Source organism: Hemibagrus wyckioides, linkage group LG11, assembly GCF_019097595.1.
Source record: "Hemibagrus wyckioides isolate EC202008001 linkage group LG11, SWU_Hwy_1.0, whole genome shotgun sequence".
In the NCBI taxonomy this organism is placed as follows: domain Eukaryota; kingdom Metazoa; phylum Chordata; class Actinopteri; order Siluriformes; family Bagridae; genus Hemibagrus; species Hemibagrus wyckioides.
The window spans coordinates 8,168,812-8,185,851 of NC_080720.1; the positions used below are offsets into that span (position 1 = coordinate 8,168,812).

The 17,040-nt window shown below is 35.9% G+C and overlaps 1 protein-coding gene across 1 annotated transcript in view; it reads right to left on the reverse strand.

The window, feature by feature from the left end:
* ghrhrb (growth hormone releasing hormone receptor b) overlaps positions 1-17,040 on the reverse strand; it is a 55,413-nt gene that overhangs the window by 5,045 nt on the left and 33,328 nt on the right. Inside the window, exons 4-12 of the mRNA XM_058403570.1 lie at positions 9,190-9,284; positions 5,697-5,794; positions 4,595-4,727; positions 4,292-4,445; positions 3,499-3,559; positions 2,241-2,310; positions 2,047-2,138; positions 954-1,083; positions 748-789 (exon numbers count right to left, since the gene is read on the reverse strand). Of these exons, the coding sequence (XP_058259553.1) occupies positions 748-789; positions 954-1,083; positions 2,047-2,138; positions 2,241-2,310; positions 3,499-3,559; positions 4,292-4,445; positions 4,595-4,727; positions 5,697-5,794; positions 9,190-9,284 (875 nt within the window). The remainder of the gene's footprint in view (positions 1-747; positions 790-953; positions 1,084-2,046; positions 2,139-2,240; positions 2,311-3,498; positions 3,560-4,291; positions 4,446-4,594; positions 4,728-5,696; positions 5,795-9,189; positions 9,285-17,040) is intronic.

Here is a 17,040-nt window from a genome sequence, read left to right on the forward strand (position 1 = left end):
ATTATTTAAACCTTATCTTTAAAATGATTTTGTTTTTACCCCTAACACTAACAGCACAGTCATGAAATATTGCAGAATCTATTATCTAATTGCAGAAGGTTTACTTCTGTAATCTTCAGCTTTTGAGACGGGTTTAAAGTATCTATTTCTTAACGTATCTATTTCTTAACAGGGAATTAAATAGTCTTAAACTGAAGAGTCGGTGCTCAAATACATCTTCACCTATTTACAGAGTCTGTACCAGCCAAATGAAGTCTTAATCTCATTTGCATTTATTGTCTTGTTATGTACTGAAAGCCTTCCTCATAATGCAATCAATGTGTTGTAAATTAGTAACTTTCAAAACAACAGTTAAGTCTAAGCTGAAACAATAATCTCAATAATGATGATTCAGGCTCGCTCTTTTTCAACTCAAGTGGTTAAGGCGGTTGATTGGGTTTAACCCTTTCTGCTCCAGGGGAGCTGTATCATAGCTGACCCTGTGCTTTGAGCCGCACTAATTAAGCTGGGATATGTGAAGAAAAGAAATTTGCTGTGCTGTAATGCGTACCAATAATAAAGGCTTCTTCCTCTTCTAAAAACATGTCACGTATTACAAATGTTTACATACAGCTTTCATATATCCTCCAGCATTCATTTCTAAAAGGTTTATAAAATGCTTATAATTAAGAATAAAAACCATACGAACTAATATAGAGTTATATAAAAAGCAATCCTGTTACAGTCGGTTAGCTGCTTGTGGCTTACCTCTCCATTGAGAAAACAGTATAAGAGAGCCACAACAAAACCCTGAAATAAGAAAAACATGAATAAAATCGAAAATATTCAACATACATGTTGTAAATAATACAGTACATTTTAACAAATGCTGTCTAATACAATAGTCCACTAGATATTAAATCTACTCGAGTGCTAATACTACATGTGATCACAAGAGGACAGTGTCTGTCAACCTGAAATGAGCCCAGGCCAAGCTCTATGTAGAGACGCGCGTCCTCCCCTGTGTTCTCTGGCAGGAAGGCGAACACCATGTAATGCATGCCAAATAGTGGGATCAGGAACAGAGTGGACTTAGCCAGCCTCCTATACACACAACAGATTCATCAGTGTGCAGTCATCAACAAACCTCTATTTAATACAGTGCAGTGTGTTATCAGGAAGGATACTCATAATTGATGATACATGGAGCTGTCTTATGCAGGATATCTTAACCCTTAATCTTAATCTTTAATAAGGGCTTTACAAGGTTACAGTGAATCATCCGGTGACTATCCCGGGAATATTTGGCACGAGGTGGTGAATATACCATGAACAGTCTACATATACATTTCCACTTGTGGAAACTTTGAGTCACCAATCCAAGTACTGGCATTTAAGGGTGAAGGAAGGGGTGGTGGTGGTGGTGGAAGGGAACCAGTAAACCCAGAGGAAACCCACATGTGCATGTGAAACCCCACAGAGACAGGAACCTGAGCTGAGGATCTGAAGCTGGAGGTACAACACTACCAGCTATGCCAACAGCTGTTCCAGAAAGATTTATAGGGAATAGTGTTAAAATGATCAGTGTCTCGAAAAAGGTGGTTTTATTCCCAGCCAGATGAGCATCATGTTTTCCTTTATGCTCCCATCTGTGCAGACGTGCATGCACTTACACACTATCAGATAATATTGTAGAATAACAAGGAAGAAAACATCCAGGTTTTAGTGTTGAAAAAGATTCTATTTCACTGACTTGTTTAATGGCTTAAATGTATGTGATACAGATATTGCGGCAAATACAGGATTCAAATGGACTCAAAGCTTGCTGCCTCTGATGCTTTGTAAAGAGTACACATGGGGGGAAAAAAGTGCAAAGAGAACGTATGTTGTAGAAGAAAGAATGATTATGGTATCAAAATGGGAAAATTGGGTTAGTGCATCATATTGAGTCTTTTTGTTTTAGTTCATTCTCTAATTGCATTGGTACACCACATTACATTCCCTTAAAATCAAAATTCGTCTGGAAATATTCATTTCTTTGTAGTTATGAAAGAGTTAAGTGCTTACGTGAAGTGACTGGTGTCATTGCCTCCAACTCCAGGAGACTTCAGCTTCTCCACAAGTATCCTGATCACATTGATGAAGATGATAAAGTTCACCTGGACCAGAGAAAGTAAACAAAAACCTGGGTGTGCATAATAACTTTTGAAAAGCAGCCGTGCCGTTTTGGTCATCTGCTGTACTGTAAATACTTTACTTACCAGAAGAGAGACTGTAATCGGTCCTTTTATAATCCACCAAATGAAGGCGATATCCGTGTCATCCCAGCACCTTCGCCATTACCACAGCAGGAAAGCAGACACAGAGCCATTCAGGTGGGGTTATTTCCTACCAGCACTCTGCACACTTAACTTGGTCATGGATCAGAGTTAGGTGCTAAATTTTCCATTTACACAGACAAAATAGGAATAGGTTTAATTTTTGGCTTCTCATTGGATATACTCAGATTCAAACCTAATACAACAGTTTTATTTGTAAAGGACCAGGGTAGTTTTTCATCTTTAAATCAGATGATCTCGGCTTTCAGTAGACACACGTGTGGCTTCTGCTTGTTTGTAATGAAATCCTGCACCCACACCGGGTCTTTACAAACCAGATTGGACACCTCTTGCTATACGCTAATATGCACAATAGGACAGAAAATATTGTGAGCATTTAAGAGTAAAAAATGTGTACATCAGACCTATTTTCTCCTCTCCTAAAATAGAACTATAGACTTTCCCAGGACAACAAATAGGACAACTATATATATATATATATATATATATATATATATATATATATATATATATATATATATATATATATATAGATAGATAGATAGATAGATAGATAGATAGATAGATAGATAGATAGATAGATAGATAGATAGATAGATATAATATATGGAGAGAGAGAGAAAAAGAAAGAGAGGCAGAGTTTGCCCGAAAACAGTCATGCCACAATTTTAAATGCAATACCAATTGTGAACAATATTAAATACATAAATATCGCACTGATAATAATTTAATGCCGCAAAGAAAAAAATGGTCTACTTTTTATTGAATTCTTGTAATTTGGTTGCCAATTCTGAATAAAGTCCTTCAAAAAGACCATTGTGTAATAAACATGTAACATCTTGGCTATGGATATTATTATTATTATTATTATTATTATTGCAATATATTGTATATTGTGTGTACTGTTGTCTTACAAAGAAAAGAAATCACTAGAAAAAGTATACAGTCTCCTTGTACACATCAAAAAATTGACTGATAATTAGCCAATTAGACAATAATGTCTGCTGATTCATTCTACTCACTCGTCTGACTCAATCAGATCGGTGTAGTGTGGGTTTGCACAATGCTGATCAGATTTGGTCTCTTTCACAAGCTTTTTTTTTTGCACACACACACACACACAAAAACACACACACACACACACACGCACAGAGAAAATACCAGAGAGATTCAGACTTACGCCTTGTTATCATAGAAATTTCTGGCCAGAACCCAGATAATCAAGACTGTTGTTGGGAGCCCTAAAAAATACAACATAAGGTGATTGATGGGGAAAAATATTGTTTATGATGCTATGGTATCACTATTCCAAATATTGTTTAGAATTTGTTAACGCTTTATAATAACTGCACACTATTAAGCATTAGTTAATCATGAGTTCATACTTTGTTAATCATAACTGCACACTATTAAGCATTAATTAAGCATGAGTACATACTGTATTAATCATAACTACACACTATTAAGCATTAGTTAAGCATGAGTTCATACTTTATTAATCATTTGCAAAGCAATGCTTCTATATTAATAGGCATGCTTTTTGATCAAGAATGCAGCATTTATAATGACATTTATAAACTGGTTGCTAATGCCTATTAACATAGAAGCAATGCTTTGTAAATGATTAATAAAATAAACAACTGTAAAACACATTCACAGTAAAGTACTGTAACATAAAATTGTTTAAGATATAGTACACTGTAAGCATATTACAAGTATAATGTGTTTGAACTTTTTTTTTTTTTGACTACATAAATCCATAAATCCAAATCCATTTATACTACATAAATCCATATGTGCTGTTTTAATGTTCGGAGACTTTTGCACTAAATTCTTTTAAACAGTTAAAATACAGCAACGTACTAATAAGGAGATGTTTCCATATCTTATAGCTAATTCAACTCAGTTATTCATACCCAGTTCATCTACTTATTATTAAATCCCCCTGGAGAAAAGTATCTGCTTGTGCTTACCCCAGCCAATAAGGATGTACCACCAAAAATACTTCTTTTGGGAGACAAATGTAAGAGCCAGCAGCGTCTGTAAGTACATGCCCTCCACCAAGAGCCAGAAGTAATTAGCCAGGATGCTGAATTGGAAAAAGGCCACTGCTGCCTTACAGGATGCCTCGAGAGTGAGAGGTTGTGTATAAAATACAAAGAAATGACTTGATTTCTGTAGTACTAATTGTAAGCCACCTTGTTTACATAAACAGGAAAATCAGTAACATTTGGCAGAAAGCTCAGAGTATATTATATAAAGTTGGAGAATCTTACTGTGGACATGAAACAGTGGTCCTGGGTTTCATCGGTAAAGAGGACGCCATCTTTAATAAAGACTGCGCTAGCTCTCAGGATGAAGGAGGAAAACAGGTTGATGTGGATGTAGTTCCTGGTACAATGGAACTTCCTGTTTTAAAATGATAAACACAATTTTTTCATTTTTCATTTTTTTTTTTTTTTTACAGATAATTTCTGGGATATTCAGAAAAGTTATCTATCTATCTTTTATGTGAAGTTCATATTGTTTATCATGTTTTACGTTGTACATGTTGTGAGAAACATGAGAAAATTTATTTATTTATTTATTGAGAGAATATATTTATAACATTATGGAAAAAAATATATAACTGAACTGTTATGTGATGAAGTTGGTCATGGATGTGAATTCAAGTTGGTCATGGATGTGAATGCATCATTAATGCATATGAAAATTCTAGAAATAACGATGTGATGAATGGGATAAATAAAATAACATGCCAAACTGCGAGTCAGGAAAAAATAAATAAATTGAAAATAAATCTTTAAATAAATCTTTAATAAATCTTGGTTATAAAAGTATTACATAACAAATTATATGTAAAAAGTACTTGCGTCACTTTTCTGTAACGTGTACATGGGCAACATTGATCAAGATAAAACTCCAGGCAATGGAATGAATAAATGAATGAATGAATGAATGAATGAATGAATGAATGAATGAATGAATGAATGAATGGATGGATGGATGGATGGATGGATGAATGGATGGATGAATGGATGGATAAATGAATGAATGGATGGATGGATGGATGGATGGATGGATGGAGGAATGAATGGATGGATGGATGGATGGATGGATAAATGAATGAATGAATGAATGAATGAATGAATGAATGAATGAATGGATGGATGGATGGATGGATGGATGGATGAATGGATGGATGAATGAATGACTCAAATCTGGTTTTAGATTCTACATAAAACCATCCACCAATAAATACAAGTGTAAAATCTTTTGCCAAAATTGTTCATGACATACAATGCATTTTGCCTCAAATGTATATAAATAAACACACAAATCTAAATGCACATGTCTAGATCCAAACACTTGTTATACCTGAATGCTGTAAAGACGAAGATGGCTGATATGAGGGAGATGAGAGAGGTGGCATAGCCCACAGTGTACACCTGTTTGAATGTATAATAATATGAGGTCTGAAAAAGAGAAATAAGAGTGAGAGTTCAGCAGGGTTTCATTCACATTCAAAACAGAATTTATTTTTTCTTCACTGGCAAAGCAAGCACACCATTTCGCATGACAAATATTATAAAAGCTAACTTGAAAAATCCAACCACTAAAAGGAAAACCCCTAACCAGGGTAAATTAAATCTACCTTCCTAGGGAAGTCTTATCGTGTTCTAGGCTGCAGTAATTTGTTTGTTCGCATTAGGACCATGTTCCACTGTTCTCATAGTTTTGTGTGTCTGTGTAATTATTCATGCATAAAGGCCCTGATAAATGTGTGTGTGTGCGTTTGTGTGTGTATTAAGGCTTATCATAAGAGCACTCAGTGTTTCTCATTAGCATCTGGCTGCATGTTAAGAAATATTGATAATGTGCTTGACAGAGGGGGAATAAAGTGAAAAGGAAAAAGGGTAACACTTAACAATATCAGTATATGAATAAACACACATGAATGGGATGTGGCTAGCTTAGTGATAAAGGTGTTGGACTACTGATTGGAAGGTTGTGAGCTTGAATCCCAGGTCTACAAAACTGCCACTGCTGTGCCCATGAACAAAGCCCCTAACCCTTGATTGCTCAGCTGTATAAACATGAGATAAATTGTAAGTCGCTCTGGATAAGGGCATCTGCCACATGTAAATATACAAATGTAAATACCTAAAATAAATTCTTAAATAGAAACTAACGATGAGTTAAGGCATATAGTAATTACACAAACAAATGAAGAGCTATGAGGTGAGTCTTATGAACTCATGCATGAATAACATTCATTCATCGTCTGTACCCGCTTATTCCTAATTAGGGTCACGGGGTCTGCAAGAGCCTATCCCAGCGCACATAGGGCAAAAGGCAGGGGTACACCCTGGACAGGTCGCCAGTCCATCACAGGGCGCATGAATAACACACACTTTAAATACATGTTAGTACATGTATATTAGTTAATATATTAATTAACACATAGGGAACTATGTAAATTTGTTAATTTCAAATTGTTCATCCTTGTGGGTAAAGGAGCAGACCCCCAGGCCTGAGCTATCCAGAGCATAAACTCATACTAAAGTGGGATTGGAAGAGAAATAGACAGAGCTTGGTGCAAGACAGGTTGAAATTTTTGTTGTTTATTATAAGTGCGTCTTTCTACTAGGATGATCGGTGTAAATTATGAAAGCAGTCCAGCACCATCCAATATTTCTGAACATGGCAGCATATGGAAAATGATATAAACATTTCATGCAAATGTAATTCAAATTATTTCATAACAGTCCAGCACCATTACAATATTTCTGAACATGGCAGTATATGGAAAATGATATAAACATTTCAAGCAAATGTAATTCAAATTATTTCATAACAGTCCAGCACCATTACAATATTTCTGAACATGGCAGTATATGGAAAATGATATAAACATTTCAAGCAAATGTAATTTAAATTATTTCATAACAGTCCAGCACCATTACAATATTTCTGAACATGGCAGCATATGGAAAATGATATAAACATTTCATGCAAATGTAATTCAAATTATTTCATATAGAGCATGTTTGATTTAGTGTACCCCTAAGGGCTAATTAAAACAGTAACAAATAAATAGACAGTATACTTGTGATTGTTATTCATTTATAAGACTCGAGGTTAAATCGTCACTCGTTCATATTTAAGCAAGTAATAATTCAGGTATTAGTGCAGGATTATTCATGTACTGTTACTGTAAAGTGTTGAGGCAGGAGCTCAGGAAGCACAACTTTATCTCTGTCATCAATCATGCTCTTTCTTTGTTTACATGCAACAACTCCAGATCCGCTCACACCCTTGTCTCTCACACCAGAGGTGCCTTGTCATCCATTTCACTGAACGCTTTACTAGGGCTTGGTTTAAAGGGGGACGTGTGGGGATATTGTGCATCAGTCAAATAAAAAAAGAAAAGAAGAAGAAACAAATCAACTTCTTGTAAAACTGTCTTCCGTCTTATCCATCCTCCTTGGACTTGTGTATTTATGCAACGACACTATTGTTGATCATTTATATATATATAGTTGATCTACACTGTATTTAAAATTTACACACCATGTCACACGATTGAATAAAAACTTCATGTCAAACCAATAAAACTAGGATTGATGTCAAGCATGTGCATACAATACCTCAGAGGCAGCGCTAATCAGGGTAGACATCACGGTTGACAACTTTAAAAGGTTTCCATTCAAATAACAAGTTCTAGCCTTCCCAACATACAAACCCACAGTCTGGTCAGGATGACTGGTCCTGAAGGGTAAATATCTGTAATGATATCTGTCAATAACTCCGAACGATGTGTAATTTATCACCGGCAATGTTTGCTTTATTTATGATAGAGTAAATAATAAAGTTAATCATCCACTTTATTTTGGTTCATTACACCTGCAGCATTTCCCATGCTCCTTCTCAGACGCTGCTGATGATGTTATGAATGTTTCAGCAAACCAAACTTGAAAATATCAGTGCAAATGGACATTAAATCTTGGGGGCCATCACATGAGAAGATTTTCCTCTGACCTCTCTTATCAACAACAAAAAAAAGCACTAGCGTAAACTCTAAAAACTCTAGAGACTGCTAAGGGTGAAAATCCCAGGAGATCAGCAATTTATGAAATACTCAAACCAGCCCATCAGCATCATCACCCATGCCACAGTTAAAGAAGCAAAGAAATCACACTTTCTCCCCATTCTGATGTTTCATTTGAACATTAACTAAAGCTCTTGAGCTGTATCGGCATGATCTTCTGCACTGTGCTACTGAAACATGATTGACATGATTGGATAACTGCATAAATGAGCAGGTGTACAGATGTTCCTATTGAAGTGGATGGTGAATGTATAAATGTGAGGGATCCTGAAAGACTTTACCTATAATCCTTAAATTCCAAATCTAAGCAAACTCTAAAAGATCTATAATGTGAATTATATGTAATTGTATATCGTCTAAAAATATAACTCCATTGAGCAGCACATTCGGCTTTAAAAAAAATAAAATCTGATTTTACATCTTAGCAGCTTAATGTGGCAGCAAGGGTATGGTTGGACTAAAGACTGAAGAATTGAAGCAGATTACAGCTGTGCATTTTCCAGTTGCAGAAAACACATGTTTTGTCTCAGTAGACACAGGAAGAGTTAGAAATTCAAAGAATAACAAGATCTCAATCAATCAAATCTACTTTGGGTTAATAACATCATCTCACCACCCTGTTAGTGATTACTTACCTATAACAATGCACCTTGTGATTTATTACATAATACAGGCCCCTATGTTACTTCTTATAGAACTCTATGATGTGCTTAATGATTATTTGCGCCATGACCACAACAACAGAGCAGGAATTTTTACCTCAGGTCCTTCCACTGTCGGGAAAACACAAGCATTCTCATACGATGGGTAAATGTCGCTCCACCCACTCTTTGTGCAGTTCCTGTATATGTAACCTGAAACATATATAAAAAAACCCAAAACACAACAATCACAATTTGTATCTTTCAAACTAATAATTCTGAATGATAAATGAATAATTTCTCTGTATTGAAAGATCATTTGCATGATTTGGTGTTTTAAATCACACAACACACAATGCAAGCTAATTCTCCATCCATAAGAAGGCTTGCTCAGTAACGACGACGGCCACTTCTCTCTGGAGCACTCTGTGGCGAATAAGATTAGCATTTCTTTTGATATGATTATGGTTTCCGTTGTTGCTATTGTTTTCCGCTGTGTAGATCGGACTACAGATGAGTTCACTAGCTGGCACGCTGTGCTGTAAATACTGTTTCTGGCATTATCTTCTGGATTAAGGGCTTATGTGCACATCGCACACAAGTACAAGATTTTCTCCTTCGGTCTGGGGAGAAATTGAGTAATACAAAGAGCTGCTGAAAGGATTAATGGAATTATGGCAGGAAATACCAGTATAGATTGAATAATATGCATGTGAGAATCAAAAAGGTGGATCAGGAAGGTGAAGGGGACCGAGATGGAGCAAAGAAGAGAGAGAGTGAGTGAGTGAGTGAGTGATACTACTGTAATGTTTTATTCAACTGTGACAGAGCAAAGACATATAGAGAAAGAGGGTCAGAAAAAAAAGAAGTGACAGAATGATGGAGAGACGGAAAGAAGAGTCATGTAGTTCTGACTTTGGGCTCAGATGATGCAAGTTCTGAAAGCATTGAATATATATAAAAGTAAGTTTAAGATTCACATTAAAAGAACGAAACAGCTACAATAAAAAAAAAAACATTACAAGGTAATACTATTGGTATAGTGTAATATTTGGTATTATATAATTATTAATTTATAATAATTTGTGGCTTAAGGCACATTCTATGCCAGAAAGTTGAACATTTTGGTGGACCTTTAATATCAGCCATTAATTCATTTTGAATATTTATCTAATCTTTATCAAGTCCTCATTCACAGCTCTCTGAAATACTAATTATCTAGTGACCAATAACTTGAAAGTGTTGCTTTTTGACATAAAAAGCAGACTTGTGATTGGTGTAGAAGTGCACTCAGCATCCTTGGAGTTATTTTTTTTGCATCAAGCACTAACAGAGATCCACTGGGGCTGGAATCATGCTGCCCCATGACAGTGGGCATACAATGAGGCTGCCAAAGTCTGTTTTTAGAGCGAATAATTTATCTGGTTATACTTAATATTAGTAGGTAATTACAGCTTTGCTGATATTCAACATGACACGATTGCTGTATGGGATTATTCCTTTTATACAACCATCTTATTAATGAGAAATTAATATTGACTGACATTTTTGATACAATATGGCCAAATAATAAAAACAGATCCTGGAGAAGCCACGCTTGCTAAAAGCCTGTTGGCCAGCTGCTTCACAATGACTTGAATGTCATTGGTATTAATTTGTATATCAAAGATGCAGCCGGTGAAAGTGGCATCCCTTTCAACTTCATCTGACAAGCTTTCATATTTTAAAAGTTATGTTGATCAAAACTCTATAACTTGCCATGTCCATTGATGACATCCCTAACTGTACTGCAGTAACCATTTCACTGAGACTGTTGCTAGATTTGGAATATTACGTAGCTGAGTGGTAGGATACAAACAGTCAAACCATCCTTAATGCGGATATACTAAATATAAACACTCTTGCTTATCCAATCAGATTTATTGACCGTAAACTGCTGTAAATGGAAATCCATGCCCATTTTGTTTTGGAGATGTATTTAGGTTGGAAATGTTGCTGAAAGCTGTTAACCCTGGTTAACATAGGTAAACAAACCAACTAAAATAAGCAGATAGACTGTACAGTTGACATTTACAGCATTTTGGCAGATACGCTTATCCACAGTGAATGTACAAATACAGTTCACTCATAAACCCAAGGGTAGTTAGCAGGTAGGGGAATTTTGAACACATGACCTATTGATGCATAGGCCAACATCCTAGCTACTTAGCTACCACTACGTCTCAGGTCACCCTCTGTTTTTGACTCTCAGCTGCTTATTATAGGGTTACACTTAAAAATTCACTAAATAGTAGCCTTAGTCAGGCGTGATAACCTTTCGACTTAACTATTTTCTTATTAATATCTTCCTCAGTGAATACAACTTGTCTGTAGGCGTGCTCTAACACCACTGTATGATGAGCCGCCCACTAAAATTCATTTAGCGTCACTGCAGCTCCATTACATAAACACGTACGGCCAGATGAACTAAACGGTTTATTCCTGTTTACGTGGAATTAGGCCGCATTCTGTGTGAAAAACCTCTATGCCAAAAGCACAGCACACTTCTCTTTCTCATATTACGTCACATATTATATATTCTGTTTGATACCCTACACCAGGTGTAAATCAGTGCATGCTGATCTGTGCCATAGGCTTTTGAAACTGCCAGCACACAGACATTAGTTAATTTATGACAAATAAGGGACCGTTTTAGGATCTTAGTTAAAGGACGTCAGCACAAGAAAGCAGAAGAGAAATAAATGATACACTTTTAGACAAAGTAGCTGCTTATTCTGCACTAAGAGCATTTGGTAATCAAATGGCATTATCATCTGTATTAAGTCCTTCCAAGCCGTCTTGCTCTGCACTTCCTGTTGAGAGAGGAAAAAGAAAAAAAAAAGATTTTTAAACTGTCTCAGATTCACACAATAACCTCTAACTTTATCCTTCGATCAATGATAATAACGGTTGATTATCTATTTATAGCCAAGTATGCTGGATAATCCAACTCTTTATGATCCCATAATTTAAAAAAAGTGTGTGTAGAGCCAAGCATTAAAAGAAAAGTAGGAAAATAGTTAATAATAATAATAATAATAATAATAATAATAATAATAATAATAATAATAATAATAATAATAAAACACACACACACACACAATCAAACCTGCCAAAACTCCCACACAACAGCTTGCATCTGTTCATATTTTTTCATTAAGGACCCTTTGACTTCTTTTTATTGTCATTGATCATACATGGAGAAAAGGGCACACAAATAAAAAAAAATAAAAATAAAAACATAAAATAGTAATGTCTAAGTTTAGGAATATTCTCAAATGACTGTTGTTATTGTGTTAATTTCAATTACTATATAAAATTGATATACATTTATTTACTATATGATTTATCACGTATTTATTATATATAATTAATTTATATATTCATTATGAATTATTATATATTTACTCAGTGTAAATATGTCTCATTCTCATTCATCTTAAGTGCCTGCTTTCTCCTGGTCAAGGTTGCAGTGAACCTGGAACCTATCCTGGGAACAATGACATGTATGTAGTATTTACACCTGCTTCCAAGTCTCAGAAACTGGCTACTCAGTGTGTATGAATCTGGTGAGTTTGACCTAGAATGTGATTGTTTTCCAGGAAGCTGTACATAACAGAAGGGATAATTGCAGGAAATGGAAAAACTGCTAATAAAAGCAGTGAACATTATCGAGAAGCAGCTGCACTCAATCTGATTAGGAAATAAACTGGACGCTGTGGGTGGACAGCATGTTGGAGCGGTAGGACGTCTGACGTCTTGATGTCTCATCCAGCAGTGAAGAATAAAGCCGAACAATGACAACCTGCGACCCACACAAACACACTTATAACCTTACATAAACCTGTTGTGGTCCACATGTCAATCCATGGCAATGAAATATTAGTCAGTTAACTAAATAAAAAAAGCTGGACATACTGTAGTCTGTCAGACGAAGGCGACTAAGAGAAGAGATGTGGGTTTAAGAAGATCATAAACTGCTATTTCAATTAGAAAGCTATGCTTATGTTAACCCTTTAACCCTGTTCACTGGCATTGCATTTCACTGGTGGAATGGAAATCGACTTATAAGACATTCACAATCAATCGCTAAAACCAAAGGAATCAATTTTGCTGCCTCAGGTCTGATATTAAATGAGTCGGGACTCTGTTAGCTTTCAGTGTTTTCCCTCTGAATTTTGGTGGTTGAAGATAAAGTCTTCAAATTTCAGTTTCTTATGCACAAGCACTTGGGGCATCTCCTAGAGAAGAAATAGGTTTGATACCAACATTTACTTTGAAGATCCCATTCACATTTCTATGAATATATTGCCTCTAGTAGGCTAGGTGAAAACAGAAACACGTTTTTTTAAAAAACCTTAAGGGTCTCCTTTCATATGGCTCATTAACCACCACTGTGGAGTATGACATGAACAAGACATTCAATGCTGAACATGTGTAGAACAAAATAGGAGCATTTTATGTAATACCTCCATCCATCCATCCATCCCCTATACCCACTTTGTTCCTAATTAGGGTCACAGGGGTCTGCTGGAGCCTATCCCAGCACACACTGGGTGAAAGGCAGGGGTACACCCTGGACAGGTCACCAGTCCATCACAGGGCCACATATAGACAGACAACCACACACACTCCTACGGCCAATTTAGAATCACCAATCAACCTAATGTACATGTTTTTGGACTGTGGGAGGAAACCGGAGTACCTAGAGTGAACCCACGCAGGCATGGGAGAACATGCAAACTCCACACAGGAAGGCCCCTGCCTGTTCAAACCCAGGATTCGAACCCAGGACCTTCTTGCTGTGAGGCAACAGTGCTAACCACTAAGCCATAATACCTACAATGCAGTATTCAGTAACCGTAGTGAAATTAATAGGTACAGTTTAGTTATCATTCATGAATGTAAGTCTAGAATGAAAGACGTTGGTTAAATCATGAATGTAATTTTCAGTACGCAGTATTCCACATTTTATTCATAGCCTAGATTTGTTCCTAGATCATGTTTCCATGGATGTAATATTGTGTTACTATGATTACATTAATTCTGTGTGTTAACATCCACTCACTGGAGTATCAGCATGAATAAATGATAATGTCAAAGCCTCTGTTCTCAACCTTGCGTTCCTGACCTCACATACGGTCGCCTGAAATGTGAACAAAATCACAGGATGGGTTCTTTTTGTTTGTTTGTTTTTAACTAGCTGTTATTTCTGACGGATTTGCACATGACCTTGATTTATGTAATATTTATATGAGATTTTTCTAATGCATCATCATTAATTCAGTTAGGTGTGTAAAACTGTTTGGGGTGCCGTTTTTGTCACGCTAATCAAAGCAGCCATTTGCACCAACCAGCTCTCAGAGAAGCTTTCTGCAAGAATTTTGAGCTTATAAAATGGTATCAGGAGACAAAGATTGAGAGCCTAGTCTAAAACATGTAAAACAACAGAACAACTGACACTGACATACCTTCTAGCTGAATGCTTGCCAGCGTAAGAGCACTCTTACACAATAGCTCTATGCACAGTTTTTTCTGAATGTGTATTAGATACGCCTGTGATGTGCACTCCGTTTCATACCCATTGTACCATTCTGTCATTTTCAGCCGTATACCAATATAAGTCATGCTAAGTGGGTGGTCTGGTGTTAGCTTGCCAATGGGAGTTTTTGTTCTTGCCTGTTGTTACTAGATTTAGCATAGCATGGTGTGTATCACTCAGGTCTCTCACCCTGAAGCTAACGTAGGGGGAAAGTTGGCTGAATGCATGCGTTTGCCTTGTGTGGTAAGAGGTCTAAGGTGCGGTCCGACGGGAAAGAAGAAGTGTTTACGAGCAATGACTCACAGTGCTAACAAGCAACGCAACAACACTAACCTCCTCTGGCTCCTAGTGCTCTGCCTTCTTCCATGACCCCTTTGATTTTTCATTATTTTATTATTTTCTTGGCACCGAACAGTTTTCACTGCAGGAAGCAATATTACAACATTTGTCTCATTTGCACAGACTTTATTTTTTTATTTTGTAAATCAGGGGAAATGGAAGCCCTTGCTACCCATGTGTCTTTTTTTTTTTTTTTTTTTTTTAAGAGTGAGTTTCGCTGTGGTGCACTTTTGACTTGTTTTGAATTTTTATGCTAATTTTTGACAGCTCTCACATGGATTTTTTTGGCTTTAGACAACCATAATGAATGACTATCTATCTATCTATCTATCTATCTATCTATCTATCTATCTATCTATCTATCTATCTATCTATCCATATTTCCATCTATCTATCTATCTATCTATCTATCTGTCTGTCTGTCTGTCCGTCCGTCCGTCCGTCCGTCCGTCTATCTATCTATCTATCTATCTATCTATCTATCTATCTATCTATCTATCTATCTATCTATCTATCTATCTATCTATCTATCCGTCTGTCTGTCTATCTATCTATCTATCTATCTATCTATCTATCTATCTATCTATCTATCTATCTATCTATCCATCCATCCATATGTCCATCTTTCTGTCTATCCGTCTATCTATCTATCTATCTATCTATCTATCTATCTATCTATCTATCTATCTATCTATCTATCTATCTATCTATCTATCTATCCGTCTGTCTGTCTATCTATCTATCTATCTATCTATCTATCTATCTATCTATCTATCTATCTATCTATCTATCTATCTATCTATCTATCCGTCTGTCTATCTATCTATCTATCTATCTATCTATCTATCTATCTATCTATCTATCTATCTATCTATCTATCTATCTATCTATCTATCTATCTATCTATCTATCTATCTATCTATCCATATTTCCATCTTTATATCTATCTATCTATCTATCTATCTATCTATCTATCTATCTATCTGTCTGTCTGTCTGTCTGTCTGTCTGTCTGTCCGTCTGTCCGTCCGTCCGTCCGTCCGTCCGTCCGTCCGTCCGTCCGTCCGTCCGTCCGTCCATCCATCCATCCATCCATCCATCTATCTATCTATCTATCTATCTATCTATCCATCCGTCTGTCTGTCTATCTGTCCATCTGTCTATCTATCTATCTATCTATCTATCTATCTATCTATCTATCTATCTATCTATCTATCTATCTATCCATCCGTCTGTCTGTCTATCTGTCCATCTGTCTGTCTATCTATCTATCTATCTATCTATCTATCTATCTATCTATCTATCTATCTATCTATCTATCTATCTATCTATCTATCCATCCATCCATATGTCCATCTTTCTGTCTATCCGTCTATCTATCTATCTATCTATCTATCTATCTATCTATCTATCTATCTATCTATCTATCTATCTATCTATCTATCTATCTATCTATCTATCCGTCTGTCTGTCTATCTATCTATCTATCTATCTATCTATCTATCTATCTATCTATCTATCTATCTATCCGTCTATCTATCTATCTATCTATCTATCTATCTATCTATCTATCTATCTATCTATCTATCTATCTATCTATCTATCTATCTATCTATCTATCTATCTATCTATCTATCTATCTATCTATCTATCTATCTATCTATCTATCTATCTATCTATCTATCTATCTATCTATCTGTCTGTCTGTCTGTCCGTCCGTCCGTCCGTCCGTCCGTCCGTCCGTCCGTCCGTCTATCTATCTATCTATCTATCTATCTATCTATCTATCTATCTATCTATCCATCCGTCTGTCTGTCTATCTGTCCATCTGTCTATCTATCTATCTATCTATCTATCTATCTATCTATCTATCTATCTATCTATCCATCCATCCATATGTCTATCTTTCTGTCTATCCGTCTATCTATCTATCTATCTATCTATCTATCTATCTATCTATCTATCTATCTATCTATATTTCTATCTATCTATCTATCTATCTATCTATCTATCTATCTATCTATCTATCTATCTATCTATCTATCTATCT